General features: G+C 34.3%; 1 protein-coding gene across 2 annotated transcripts in view; it reads left to right on the forward strand.

The window, feature by feature from the left end:
- The window catches only part of LOC143639791 (lysine-specific demethylase 6A-like), a 207,952-nt gene that overhangs the window by 109,590 nt on the left and 83,210 nt on the right, over window positions 1–15,152 (forward strand). For both annotated transcript variants that reach the window (XM_077107851.1, XM_077107852.1), the window contains exons 9-12: window positions 5,328–5,421; window positions 6,986–7,112; window positions 14,099–14,197; window positions 14,372–14,591. In XM_077107851.1, the coding sequence (XP_076963966.1) occupies window positions 5,328–5,421; window positions 6,986–7,112; window positions 14,099–14,197; window positions 14,372–14,591 (540 nt within the window). The remainder of the gene's footprint in view (window positions 1–5,327; window positions 5,422–6,985; window positions 7,113–14,098; window positions 14,198–14,371; window positions 14,592–15,152) is intronic.

Below are 15,152 nucleotides of genomic sequence, written 5' to 3' on the forward strand. Positions count from 1 at the left end.
GGGAGTTTTATGTCGTGTCAAAGGTACAAAGAAAAAGGTACAAAGATTTTCAACACATCCCTAATTTCCTTGCACATATGTTGGTAGCAACCCATTCCAACATCTGCTGCCATAGTGGCATATTTATTTCAGTTAAGGAAACTGCAATAATATATCATCATGGTCATCACACCACCATTTAAATCAGGATTCACCCTTGATGTTGTACTTTCTCAAAATCTGAACAAACATGAGGGTATCATTACATTGTCATACCAAATAGATTCACTACTCTAAACATATATGTTTTTTGCCCATCCTCTCTTCAACCACTAGTTTGGCAACCATTGTTTTTACTATAGATTCGTCTTTTCCAGAGTATTGTAGAACTAGAATCAGGATATGTAGCCATTTCATTTTGGCTTCTTTCATGTAATCATATGCAGATAAATTTCTCTCATGTCTTTTTGTGGCTTATGGTTGATTTCTCTTTTGAGCTGAACAATATTTCATTTTCTGAATGAATTGGTATATTTTTATACTAATTATAATAGTATATTTCTTCATTCACCTTCTGAAGGACATTTTGTATGTTTTCAGGTTCTGGCAGTTCTGAATAAAGAAGCCATGGACATTTACAGGTGTTTATTTGGATGTATGTTTTCAGTCCCTATTAAGATTGCTAGACCATATGTTAAAGGTTTATTTCATTTGGTTACGAAAATACTAAAATGTTTTCTATAGTGTCTGGGTCATTTTGCATTCCCACAAGCAATAAATAAGAATTCCTCTTGCTTCTCACCTTGACATCATTTGATGTTTCAGATTTGGTGTAGCAGTATTTCTTTTTAAATTGTGGTTTCTGAAAGATGTTTACTTGATGGATCTTTTTTATTTGTTCACTTGTGTATCTTCTTTTCCATGTTCAGGTGTTATGGTACCATTTGTTTTCTATGTTGTATTGCTTTCTTTTTCTTTGTCAAAATTGGTTGACTTTTCATATGGATTTGTTTGAAAGAACAGTTGACTATTTATCTGGATCTGTTTATAAATACAATCTATTCCCTTGAACTACTTTTCAGTCCTTACATCAATTCTATACTGGCTTTTTTACTAGAACTTTTTGGTATATCTTAAAGTTGCATAGTCTCAGTTCTCCCATCTTTGTATTTCTGTTTCATCATTGTGGTGTCCATTCTGGGTCTTTCGCCTTTCTGTGTAACAAAACAAGCTGTTTAGATTTTAAATGAGATTTTATTAATGTATAGATCTATAGGTTTAGTTGGAAAGAACTGTCATTCTAACAGTGTCCAGTATTTCTATCTGAAGACATGAACTAACCATTTTTTAAGTTTTTGTTTGCTTTGTTTTTTGGTTTTATATATGTTGGACAGTACTTTGTGTCTAGCTGTCAAGAAAAATATTATAAGATATGCTAAGAGGTAAAGGACTCAGTTTGAAGAGATCATAAGCATGGCAGAGATATTGAATAAGCAGATTGGGGAAGGTAGAATGCAGAAGGCAGAAGACTCTATTTGTGTGGGGAGTTGGAGAAGGTCTTGGAGTTGGATATGTCTTTTTCCTTGGGTCAGTTAAGACTTTATCAGGTTAGCCTTGGTAAATAGTTTCTTCTAAAGAAAAAAAACAGAGTGCTTCCAAGATTGAGGACTTGTGCGTAATACTCAAAAAGAGTATGAGTTCCTATGGTATTTTTACCAAATTTGTTTATGCTGAACTCCTTGTAATTTTGGAACTCATATGGAAAGCATTTTTGGAGTTACTTTATAATGTATAGAATAGCAGTTCCTCCATTTGATAAAGCAGTAGTTTGCCATAAGCTACTTCATTTTGAGTTTAAGGACTGAGAGTAAGTAAACAATCCTTTGCCTGGAAAGCAATAGGTACAAACTGATAAGTAAATCAGTCATGCTAATATGAATGATCACTTGTTAGCTAATCAGAGGCACATGGATGCATGTGCCTGTATTAACTCATATTGGAAAAACAAGCCCCAGTTATCAAACACACCAGACCACTAAATGATGCAACCCCCTCACTTGAAACTAACAAAAGAAGGGGCATTCCAAGGCTGGACACAGCATCACCTGACTCCATTGCCCAGGAAAGTTGCCACAGCAATGAACCTTTGAAACTCTTTCCTCAGGTTTTAGTAGAATGTGGTTTCCCTGATGGTGAGGACCACACATGGCCACTGCCACTAGATTTCTCAAGCTACAATTTAAGTGACACTGTGAAGCTGCTGCCATCCAGACCTTGGCCTAAAGCAAGTTCTTGCTCTTGGTTCCTTATATTATTTAGCTACTTACTTTGACTCTTTGCATTCATATCTGCTCTCTGCCTCAGCTCTTAATCCTTCAGCCACCTTAATCCTTTCTTAGCTTGTGTGTGTGTGTGTGTGTGTGTGTGTGTGTGTAACTTGTGATTATGACTTGAGGTTTTTAAATATGAGAAATGAAAATTGGAATAAGAGAACCAGTGATTGCCCAACTTCATCTACAAGGTGATCTACAACTCTTCAGGGAACGGACACTGATAAAAGTGGTGTAGCTTGTGATTTTACTGTTGTTCAGCAAACTCTGAAATTTTGGAAAGACACTAATGTGTTTGGTTTATGGTAATGTCAGCACACTTAAAACAATCACAGTTCAAGTTTCCCTGTGTTGGCAAAAATTTCTGCCCTCTGATTCTTTTCTTGGTATTTGCTTTGGCTAGTCCTGATCTCTACATTTGTCCTTCATTCTCTCCCCTTTGGGAGACTTTGGTTTGCCCCCAACCCCATCTCTTTTGTGAGTCTAAAGACAGCTATTTGTCTTTGAGTTTGTTTGGCTTTTTACTTGTGAGGATGGAATGTTAACTGTTGGCTTCTTACTTGCAATATAAAAACACAGAAATCTATATTTTTGAATGGGAAATACTGTGTTCTTTACAAGCTTCATAATGTTTTGATGTTTCGAATATTTTAATATGACATTTCCAGAAGTCAAATTCTTCCTCCTCAGAATTTGATTGTTTGCTTACTGCATTCTTTTTATTTACTGTAGCCTGTTTGTGTAGTGACGATGTTATGTTAATTTTTTTGTAATGTCTGTATTCTTTTTCATTTGTGTTCTCTCATCAAACCCTTGTTCTTTTAGCTTCTGTTCAATTATATGACACATAATGAAGATTTTTTACATCCCAGAAGTAAAAAGTAAGAAAGTAAACAAAAGGAGAGGGAAGTAGAGAGAGAGAATTTTTTAAAAAACAAAAGAAACCACTAAACAATTTCTCTGTTTTGCAGATTATCCCTTTGATGGGGCACAGAGCCATTTTCTAGGTAGCTTACAAATCTTAGCCTTCAATTCCTGTTTGCCATTTGAAATGTAATGGTTTTAGATCTTTAAAAGCATAAGTCTTTTTCAGGGTGTTGGGTGTGGTTTCCAAATTCTCTAGTGAACACCATAACTTTTAAATATCATAATTCCCAAGAAGGCTCTCTTTCCAGTTTTCTCTTTCTTGCTTTTCTAACACTTTGATTGCTATAAACTTTTGGTTATCCAAAGACAGTTTTTGCTTTATTTTTATAAGTTTTTATGGCTGGATGGGCCCATGGAGTTGACTATATTATTGTGGTGTTTTCTGATTATATCCTGGTAATACATTTTTAATTATTTATGATTTTTTCATTTTCAGTTGGTTGTTAAATTTGAAATGAGTTGTTTATAAATGGCATGTGATGGGGTCATATGTTTTCATTCTCTTTTCTCTCTCTTTCTTTTGGTACTAGAGATTGAACCCTGGGGTGCTTAATCACTGAGCCATATCCCAGTCCTTTTTAATATTGTATTTAGAGACAGAGTCCCATTGAGTTTCTTAAGACCTTGTTAAGTTGCAGAGCCTGGTTTTGAGCTCTTAATCCTTCTGCTTCAGCCTACAGAGCCACTGGGATTACAGGTGTGCTCCACTATGTCTGGCTTTATTCTCTTTTCATTTTACATTTGAGGTATTTATTGAATGGACATTGGGTTTGTGTTGACTTTTAAAAATTTTTTTAACTTTTTAAAAACTGTCATCACTTTGTGTTCTTGCCTGCCTTTTGGATACTTTAGCATTAAAAAGTTGTATATTAACATATTAATATAAATTCAGATATACACATCTTTGCAATTTCCTTTGTTATTCTTCGATGGCCTTGGGACCCTTATCTGAAAATCTTTCATAACTTTTATTACTAATTAAATTTTTATGTACACATAAATTTTACTTCAAAATTTAAGACTTTCTCTTTCACCTTGACTGCCAATTTTAGGGTATGTGAATGTGTATGTAGTTGGGATGTGTTCATTACCATGTAAGTGGAAGTCATTATGAATGTTAAAGATGTGTCTTTGTTTAGATTATGGGATGGTTGGGTGCTTTGTGAGACAGACATAAAAACAATATTATGTACCTCTGTACTTCTTTACTTGTCAGGTGTGTTTTGGTCTTTTTTACTCTATATCTAGCACAGTTTTTACATCGTTGATATAATCAGATTGCTCAGCTAATTTAAAACAACCATGAGTAGTTCTTGAAATGACACTTTCTACTATTGTACTTTAAAAAATGTCTAAGCTGCTAAGGGAAATAGAGCTGTTGTAAGCCATTATTTTGTTAAATTTTTTTTTAAGATAAAATTTACTTGATTTTCTTTTGTTAGTATTTTCTTTTGTTTTGGAGGAGTTTTCTTCGGCCTTCTGATGAGAACAAGAAAGGATTTTAGTTTCATTAATAAGTTTTTGAGGAAGATGGGTGACAAATGGAGTCACTTATAAATTTTATGTAACCTTAGACAACATTATTATATCCTATCAGTGGGAAATGTAATGTCTTTAAAGTAACCCATTTATGAATATTTTGGAAAAAATATTCCCCAGAACTGAGCACTTGAAAATTCAAATTCTGCTACTTTTTGTTCTCATCCAAAGGGTAGTGACATTTGCTTTATTGCTCAATGTATTAATTAACCCTGCCTTTGAAAGTGTTTCTAATTAGTGCATTTTCACATTGTGTAATCTAGAGATAAGAAAGTATGTGAAAGGATATACAGAGACTATAAGCAAATATTTTACTATTTTATGTAAAAGACATTTGAGCATCTCCCGGTTTTGGTATCTATGGAAGTCCTGGATCCAGTTCCTTATGGATACCAAGGATCGACTGTATATTGCTGCAGTTTTCATTCTGCTTAATTGCTTAAAAAGTTAATAAAGTTATGGTTGGTTGTTTAAAATCAAGGGTATTTCTACTTAAAGGCTTTGTCGTTTCATTTTTTTCCCTAAATATTCCTCTTCTCCCCTACTCTTCAGAGGAAGTATCACTCTGCAAAAGAAGCCTATGAACAACTCTTAAAGACAGAAAACCTACCTGCACAAGTAAAAGCAACTGTATTGCAACAGTTAGGTACATAAGACTTATTTTTTATTACCCATTACATTCACTTAAAGATGTTGTTTTGCCATAGGATGGGGTTGTTAGCCTTCTGCTTAGAAATTCATTTTCATTTGAAATCTGTTTTAGGATTAAATGTACCATGTATTGTGTTATGATTAAATTTAATATGAGTACCTTAATTCTTTTCTTTATAAATGTGTTATTTTTCTTTTTTATCTATAATTATTTTATTTATACCTATTGTTAGGCAAACTTTGTCTCACCATTCATCCAAATGTAATGAAGCTAGTTCTTTTAAATTCTCAATATTTTTCTTTACCATTAGACCAAGGGAGGATGGGGTTTGAGTACTTCTACATGCAGGGCTCTTAGGAAGTTAATTGAATTAAGACAATTTATTAGAGTTTAATATGTACTGAGCTTGCTTTAATAGTTTTGTTGATAATAGGATTGATAGAAACATCTCACCTATGTATTAGAGAATATCTCATTCTGTATTTCCTTGAATAGAGTTCTTTATTCATATAATGAAGATGAAGAAATAAAGTATTTGAAAATAATATAAACTGTTAAAATTTTAAAGATAATGAGGATTTCTCCCAATAATTATTTTAGATAAGGCTTATTTGTCTTCTCTATGATACTTGGTATTTGGGTTATGGTTTAGTTGGTTGGTTTTACTTTCACTGTTTATATGTAGTAAGAGCAAATAATTTCTGAGTTTCAATGAGGTTTGGAATAAGAGGAATGCTATTATATGTTATTTTTTTTAATACAATTTCAGTATCAGCAAAGCTTAGTTTTGCTTAGATAACACTTTTGGCAAAGAAATTTTGTATACTTTAATTGAGCCACAGCTAAAACACTTATTTCTGTTTATCACATACTGCCTCAAAACCTAATATTTCAATTGTCTGTGTAGCCTATAGTTTTAAATCTAGTTATTAAGTTAACAGTTGTGATACATAACTCTGTACCATTCTCATAACTTTTTGAACTTACTTTTCACTGAGCTCTTCCATACAGTTTGTTGTTGTTTTGTTTAGTTGTTCCATCAAATGCTGTCATATTTAAGATGTTCCTGTAAGTAATCTATGTTAGTAAGATGCTGGGCATTTTGTAAGGCTTCAAAAATGAATAAAGGATTTACCTTTGATTATATAATCTTGCATTTATTCTTTGGTAATAAAGATAGGATGCATAAATTATTCTTAATATTCTTTTTGGTGTATTGTGACTTTCAAAGGAAAAATAAGTGTATCATCTTTAGCCATATCATTTCTGGATTTTTTTTCAAAATTAAATTTAGGAAAGGAGAATTTCTGGTTTATAAACTCTTAGAAATCCAGTGCCTCAGGGTTACATTAGTTATTTTCTCTGTATGATATAGATTATCTTGCACTTACATTCAGTGGTTTCCAATTTGGAGAAAACATAATCTCAAGCAATGGAGTAAATTACTAAAATATTGTTTTAATTTGTTTTTACCCTATGTGGTATTCTTAATGCTAAAAAAAAAATAGTTGAATGATGGGTAAATACATGTGACTTTTTGTTGTTGTTGTTGTTATAGGTTGGATGCATCATAACATGGATCTAGTAGGAGACAAAGCCACAAAGGAAAGTTATGCTATTCAGTATCTCCAAAAATCACTGGAGGCAGATCCTAATTCTGGCCAATCTTGGTATTTCCTTGGAAGGTGAGATTGAACTCTTTGACTGCTTAGAATTGATATGCTTTGTAAAATGTTAGTTTATGTGAAATGATCTGGTCAGAGACATTTTTTAGATATCTTAAATATCGTAAGATTTTTTTATGTCTTTAATATAATGAAGATTTCTGGAAGGTGAAAATGGACAATCTGAATGTGTTTGCTCTTATTGAGATGTTCTTATTTTGATTAGATTTTGTTTTCACATTATTGTAATCTTAGTTGAATTGTTCTTAAACAATCTTAAATAACTTTTTATCAAATAGCAATCACTAATAGTTTTTAGTTTGGTGTTTTATGTTGTGCCTGTAATTTTTTATATTTTTTGATTTATTTATTTAGTAAAACAGAAAATGCATTTATATTATTTGTAAAAGCAGACTTTTACATATGAATTTTACATATTAGAACTGTTTTTCTACCTAGATTTCTTTTCAGTCAAGAATAAGATTTGACACGGTGGCATGCCTGTAATCCCAGTGGATAGGGAGGCTGAAGCAGTAGAATCACAAATTCAGAGCCAGCCTCAGCAGCTGGGAAGTCCTAAACAACTGAGAGAGACCCTGTCTCTAAATAAATTACAAAATAGGGCTGGGGGTGTGACTCAGAGGTCCAGTGCCCCTGGGTTTAATTCTTGGTAACTCACCCCCCCCCAACAACAAAAAAGAATAAGATTTGTAGCATATTATATCATAGCATTGTGGGTGTGTCTAGTGCCAGAGATTTGTATTATTGTAGTTACTGTTACATAGGAAACATACTCTTGAAAGTATGAATTTTGTACAAATGCTGTACTTTTACCAGCTCTGTGTGAGGACAGCCATATTCACAGAGATCTTCTCCAGTAAATCAGGATTTAAAGCACTAGTGTACTTTTTACTTTTAACCTTTTTTGGATAAAAGTTTCCAAGTGAACAGAATGATACTTGGGCTCTCTCTCATTCAGTGAGGAGGTCATGGAACAGGGTAGAGGAGAGTGTGGCTGCGGAGTTGCTAATCAAGAACTCCAGAGACCAAAGAGGAAGCAGGTCTGATTTTATTGCACAGTTATTATATATATACTGAGGCAGTTGCTAAGCAGATACTTATGCAATTTCCCGCCAGCTGTCCTTGCAGCGACCAATCTAGGAATGGGCTGTGGAGCAGGTGAAGGGACTGCAACACGTGGCCTCATGCTCAGGGCTGTGCCTATGGCATAAGTGGTTTGTTGCTTACATGCCTGGCATGGGGAGCTGGTTTGCCACTCAGACGCCTTTATTGTATGCCATGTCTGCAGTACTCCATGCACTTGTCCCCACAGAACATTCTCTTGACTTTTTAGATAGAAGATGGTAACCTATTTTAGGTTCAGTATTATTTTTTAGGTACTAATTAGCTTTAATTTTTTTTTTTTTTTTTTACTTTCTTCTTTGTGTTCCTCCGAATCTGCTTTTTTGCTGGGGGAAAGAAAACAAGTTTGTGAAATTATATTTTAAAACCTATAAGTTCTACAAGAAGAACTTAGGTGTTATTGAAAATATTGAAATTTGATGACAGTAATATTTCTGAGACATGTGTACATTATCTATGTGTTTAATACTGTGTTGAATATTGAGCTCACTTATTAGTTGGGATGTAAATATAAAAGGGAAAAGAGTGGGTAATACATTTATTCTATCACTAGTTATTAATTCTGATAATGGCTTCCTAAGATGGTGTAATGTTAGATTTGGGTTAGAGTAGGGTGCTTCCTAGTTTACTCATTTTGAGGCAGACAGTAGATCTTACCTTGGTTGGTAGGAGTAGGGCCTTCGGAGAAGAACAAGAGGGGAGAGTGAAGGACATCATGCCAACCGAAAAAGAGACAGTGTGTCTGAAAGATATCCTGCGAGTTGCTGCTGCCTGCCAGTGTTAACCACAGTGCCTTCTTCTGACCTAGAATACTTGTTTCTGTTTCTCACATCTTCAACCACAGCAGCCTTTCCTTAGTTGTTCTTGCTCTTATCCCTAAGTCAACCATAAGCAGACTCCTACCCAAATGCTTCCTCTTGTTTACAGACACATGAGACTAAAATGTTGGACCCAAAATCTTCTTAATTTTGTAAAAAGAGATTGAAATCATACATTCCTGATTGTCTTAGTAAGTTCAAATCCATAAGTTGATTGGTTCACAACAGCATTCCCATTAGTATCATCCCTCTCTAATGCCCCTGCAGAACCAGTAGATAAGCCTTAACATCTTTATGCAAAGAACATCTAGTGCTAGTTCTTCAGTAGTTCCTCCCACTCTTTGAGGCTCTCTTCTTTCTCTGCTTTAAGAAACACTGATTTCCCTATCCTTTGCTTGTCTGTGGATTTCATTACTTGAATTCAAGAGGCAAAGAATCCAACTTCTTTGATCCACTGTGGGAAACTAGTCCAGAGGAATAAAGTGTTTTCCGTAAAGTTTCATAGTAATTATTATCAGAAAAGGAGCACCAGCTTCCACCTGTGTTTTTATTGTTGTTTTAATTACTCAGACGACTTCAGTGGAATTTAGACAAGTTATATATAGGAAAAACAGTTTGTCAGTGGACTCAGACATCTGTGATTGGGCTTGTCAGACTTAAGTATTCATATACAGATGAAATCCGATTATAGAAACTTTTGTTAGGCATAAAGAATAGAATTGGAGCAGCACATGCCTGTGATACCAACTCTTGGGAGGCTAAAGCAGAAGGATCAAAAGTTCAAAGACATCCTCACTCAGCAGCTTTGTGAGTCCCAAAGTAACTCAAAATAAAAGGGGCTGGTGATGTGGCTCAATGGTTAAGTTTCACTGGGTATAATTCCTGATACCCAGCCTCCAAAGAAAAAAAAAAAAAAGGTATAGAATTGCAATGTGGGATGCATATGCACAGACTAGGGTGGCCTTTTATATGTCTGGAGAAAAAAGAAAGTTTAGAATTTTTCTGGGAGAAAGAAATATACACAAGAAATTATGAAAGAAAGTTCATTGTCTGTCTCAGCATTTGAAGGAGCTGGCAAGTTCTGACTACCAACTGGCAGAAGTTAACTTTGTAAAGGTAGTCCAAAGGTCAAAGTTTTTACATGGCTTGCCAAGTAAAAACTGTTTTAAAGATAGGATAGTTTGTTTTATTCTGTGAGATGATTTCTGGAGCAGGGTTCTGTGATTTGCTTTCCTTTCTCATCTTGTTATTCAAGTATTGGGAAAGTCCAGGTTTTTATGTATTTATATTTATTATTCATATGTTTATTTTATATTGTTATGTGTAAAAATAATAGTATTTTAATCAATGCAGAGCATCCTTGAAAGATGTGTCTAATACCCCCCAAACTCCATTTTAGTGGACTATAATAGGAATGACTCCATTTATATAAATGAACTTTCACAGGTATACTGCTTCTATTTTCACTTTTTAGAAATGGACTATGAAATGTTGCTTATTACTCTTGGCATTTGTGAAGAGATGTCTGATGATCTGAAATTCAGTTCATTTCAAGAAAAAATATGTCTTACTCTCTCTTAACATTTACATTCTTTCTGGTTGTTGTTTACATTGTTGCTTTCTTCTGAAATTGTCCCATTCTCCCAGCCCTTCCACACAGGTTGTAAGAACTCTCTGATATTGCCTTCTTTCATTTTTTTGCACTTTTAAATTTCCTAGAGCCCATAAATAAGTCTTTTTGTTGTTGTTGTTGTTGTTTTTCAAGGACAATCTATTTTTTTTTTTTTATTGGTTGTTCAAAACATTACAAAGCTCATGATCTTTCATACATTTGACTCAATTGGGTTATGAACTCCCATTTTTACCCCAAATACAAATTGCAGAATCACATCGGTTACACACTCACATTTTTACATAATGGCATATTAGTGACTGTTGTATTCTGCCACCTTTCCTATCCCCTACTATCCCCCCTCCCCTCCCCTCTCATCTTCCCTCTCTACCTCCTCTGCTATTGTTCAATTCTCTCCCTTGTTTCCCTCCCCCTTTCCCCTCACAACCTCTTATATGTAATTTTGAGTAATATTGAAGGTCTCTTACCATTTCCATATGCTTTCCCTTCTCTCTCCCTTTCTCTCCCCCCACTCATCTTTGTTTAATGTTAGTCTTTTCCTCATGCTCTTCCTTCCTGTTCTGTTCTTAGTTGCTCTCTTTATATCAAAGAAGACATTTGGCATTTGTTTTTTAAGGATTGGCTAGCTTCGCTTAGCATAATCTGCTCTAATGCCATCCATTTCCCTGCGAATTCTATGATTTTGTCATTTTTAGTGCTGCATAATACTCCATTGTGTATAGATGCTACATTTTTTTAATCCATTCATCTATTGAAGGGCATCTAGGTTGGTTCCACAGTCTAGCTATTGTGAATTGTGCCGCTATAATCATTGACGTGGCAGTATCCCTATAGTACGCTCTTTTAAGGTCCTCAGGGAATAGTCCGAGACGGGCAATAGCTGGGTCAAATGGTGGATCCATTCCCAGCTTTCCCAGGAATCTCCATACTGCTTTCCAAATTGGCCTCACCAATTTGCAATCCCACCAGCAGTGTACAAGTGTACCCTTTTCCCCACATCCTCACCAACACTTATTGTTGTTTGACTTCATAATGGCTGCCAATCTTACTGGAGTGAGATGGTATCTTAGGGTGGTTTTGATTTGCATTTCTCTGCTTGCTAAAGATGGTGAGCATTTTTTCATGTACTTGTTGATTGATTGTATGTCCTCCTCTGAGAAGTGTCTGTTTAGGTCCTTGGCCCATTTATTGATTTGGGTTATTTGTTATCTTATTGTTTAATTTTTTGAGTTCTTTGTATATTCTGGATATCAGGCTCTATATGAGGTGTGAGGGATAAAAATTTGTTCCCAGGATGTAGGCTCTCTATTTATCTCTTTTATTGTTTCTCTTGCTGAGAAAAAAACTTTTTAGTTTAAGTAAGTCCCATTTCTTTATTCTTGTTATTAACTCTTGGCCATGGGCATCCTATTAAGGAATTTGGAGCCCGACCCCACAGTATGTAGATCGTAGCCAACTTTTTCTTCTATCGGATGCAGTTTCTCTGATTTGATATCTAGCTCCTTGATCCATTTTGAGTTAACTTTTGTGCATGGTGAGAGAAAGGGATTCAGTTTCATTTTGTTGTATATGGATTTCCAATTTTCCCAGTACCATTTGTTGAAGATGCTATTCTTCCTCCATTGCATGTTTTTAGCCCCTTTATTAAATATAAGAAAGTTGTAATTTTGTGAATTGGTGTCTGTGTCCTCTATTCTGTACCATTGGTCCACCTGCCTGTATTGGTACCAGTACCACGCTGTTTTTGTTACTATTGTGATAAGCCATTTTTAAAGCTTATTTCTATCCCTCTTTTGTATATGTCCTGTGTTCTTCAGTTTCATGTGAGTGAAATTTAAAGATCTCAATACTACAACTAGTTCTTTGCATTATACATAATCAAAGACTGCACCTCACATCCTCATTGGCATGTTTTAAAACTTTTTTCATGATGTTTTTCTCAAACTAGTTTCTCGGTTTTTAAAAAAATGCTTTTAGTTGTAGATGGACAACAGTATCTTTATTTAAATTTTATTTATATATGGTGCTAAAAATCAAATGTAGATTCTCACACATACTAGGCAAGCATTCTATCACTGAGCTTCAACTCCCTTGCCACTAGTTAATTGGTTTTATAACAGTATTTCTGCCAATTTTTAGCTGAACTAGGTTTTAAAACAGATTTATTATCCTCCTACTTGAATCATTCAGTTTTTTAAAACCAATTATTAGGTGTATTCTTTCCCCACCTTTTTCTGATGTGTCCCTTCATTACTTTGCCTGTAACTCTAGGACAATGTATGTATTCACCTTCTGTAAGTCCAAATTTATGTACCTTTTAGACTTTAAGTATCAGTCTTAAGGTCTAAAAAAAGATAAATTTGTGAGCAATTTCCTCTTAAGCCACTGCCTTCAAAGAAAAATCACAGAGTAGGTTAAAATTTTCTGTTTTTAGGCTAATTTTCTCTTTTTTTGCACATGTGAGATGCTTTCACGATGAAGTCCTTTAAACCAATATGAAATGTCTCCATGTATATTTTCCTTTTTAATTTATGTTTCCCAGGCATTTTACCTATGCAAGTTATAAAAATTTCAATGAGTAAGTGCAGCAGTCAACATAGGGTACTTGTTTCATTAATGATATTAAAAGACTTTTGTTGTTTTATATCTTGATTGTCATCCTAAGTGAAACCATACAGATAGTTTCTTGAAGAATACTCATGTGTGTGGACAGCTATACATATACTTGCACATGCACGTGCATATATGTACATATGATGAGACAGGTTGTGTGAGGGGAGAGATTGCTACATAATAAGAATATAGAGTTAAATAAAAAGTGTTGAAAGTGATACAGTAATTTTCCTTTCACAACAAATAACTCAAAATGACAGAATGATTGCTGTGTTATCAATTGGAGAATGAGAATTAAATTCAGTATAGAAATCATTACCAATAGATTGTGGGTTTTTTTCTGTACTTTTAACCCTCTACTCTTACCATGCAGGAAACCTGAATTTAAATTATGTAAGTTGTGTTCTGTGTTTAACTCTCAGTATCAAAGCATTGAAGAAATTCACAGTGTAATAGTTTCAGTAGAGTTACTTCATTAATGTAACATGCACTAGTATTTACAAAACATTTCCTAGTATTTATAAAACACCAAATTATAATATAATGGAGATTAAAATTATGTATGAATCTAGATATATATTCTCCCTCTCCCTCCCTCCCTCCCTCCCTCTCTCTCTCTCTCTCTCCCTCCTCGCTCTTCCTCTCTCTCATACACACACACACACACACACACACACACATATATATATATACCTTGTTTACTCTCTTCTTCTCATTTAAATATACACTCTCTCATTTTGGCAAATAAGTTATCTATTAATGGACTTTTGTTTAATCGTGTGTATATGTTCTCCTTTTAGGTGTTATTCAAGTATTGGGAAAGTTCAGGATGCATTTATATCCTATAGGCAATCTATTGATAAATCAGAAGCAAGTGCAGATACATGGTGTTCAATAGGGTAAGGCTGTATGTTAAAAATAATTTTTGTGCATTTATATTTTGTTATTAATGTTTATTTTATATTATTATATGTAAAAATAAATAGTATTTTAATCAATGCAGAGCATCCTTGAAAGATGTGTTGAAATACCATAAAACTAATGAGTTTTTGAAAACTCATTTCTGTTTGCAGTGTGCTCTATCAACAGCAAAACCAGCCTATGGATGCTTTGCAGGCCTATATTTGTGCTGTACAATTGGACCATGGGCATGCAGCAGCCTGGATGGACCTAGGCACTCTCTATGAATCCTGCAACCAGCCTCAGGATGCCATTAAATGCTACTTAAATGCGACTAGAAGCAAAACTTGTAGTAGTACTTCTTCACTTGCAGCAAGAATTAAGCTATTACAGGTAAAAATTTAAACTAATGTATTTTGTTTTCTTTTTTTAATATTTATTTTTTAGTTGTAGTTGGACATCATACCTTTATTTCACTTATTTATTTTTATGTGGTGCTGAGGATCAAACCCAGGGTCCCGCACATGAAAGGCGAGCGCTCTACCGCTGAGCCACAACCCCAGCCCTAAACCAACATATTTTAAAATACACACATCTCCCCTTATAAAAAGTGGCAGGAAAGTTTGTCTATTTGTGTTTTGATGCTAATTTGTTTCCATACTTACAATATTTTGTGAAATTACTTTTCTTGTCATTTGAAGTAAGATGTGGTATCTAAAATATATTCCTTTGCACATGTACTTTGTTGATGCATATTAATTTACATGCTCTACATTAATATGCGTGAACATTTTCAGTGTGCTATCTTCATTTTTAAGTTGTCATACCATTTTAGAGAAAAGAACACACACACTGCTTTTCACGCTTGGTTGAAATTTCATAAGGAGTACCTGCAAGAACTCTGAAAATTAGAGCATAACTTTGTTCTAATATTCCCAAGTATATTCTAGTTGC

Source organism: Callospermophilus lateralis, chromosome Y (genome assembly GCF_048772815.1).
Source record: "Callospermophilus lateralis isolate mCalLat2 chromosome Y, mCalLat2.hap1, whole genome shotgun sequence".
NCBI lineage: Eukaryota > Metazoa > Chordata > Mammalia > Rodentia > Sciuridae > Callospermophilus > Callospermophilus lateralis.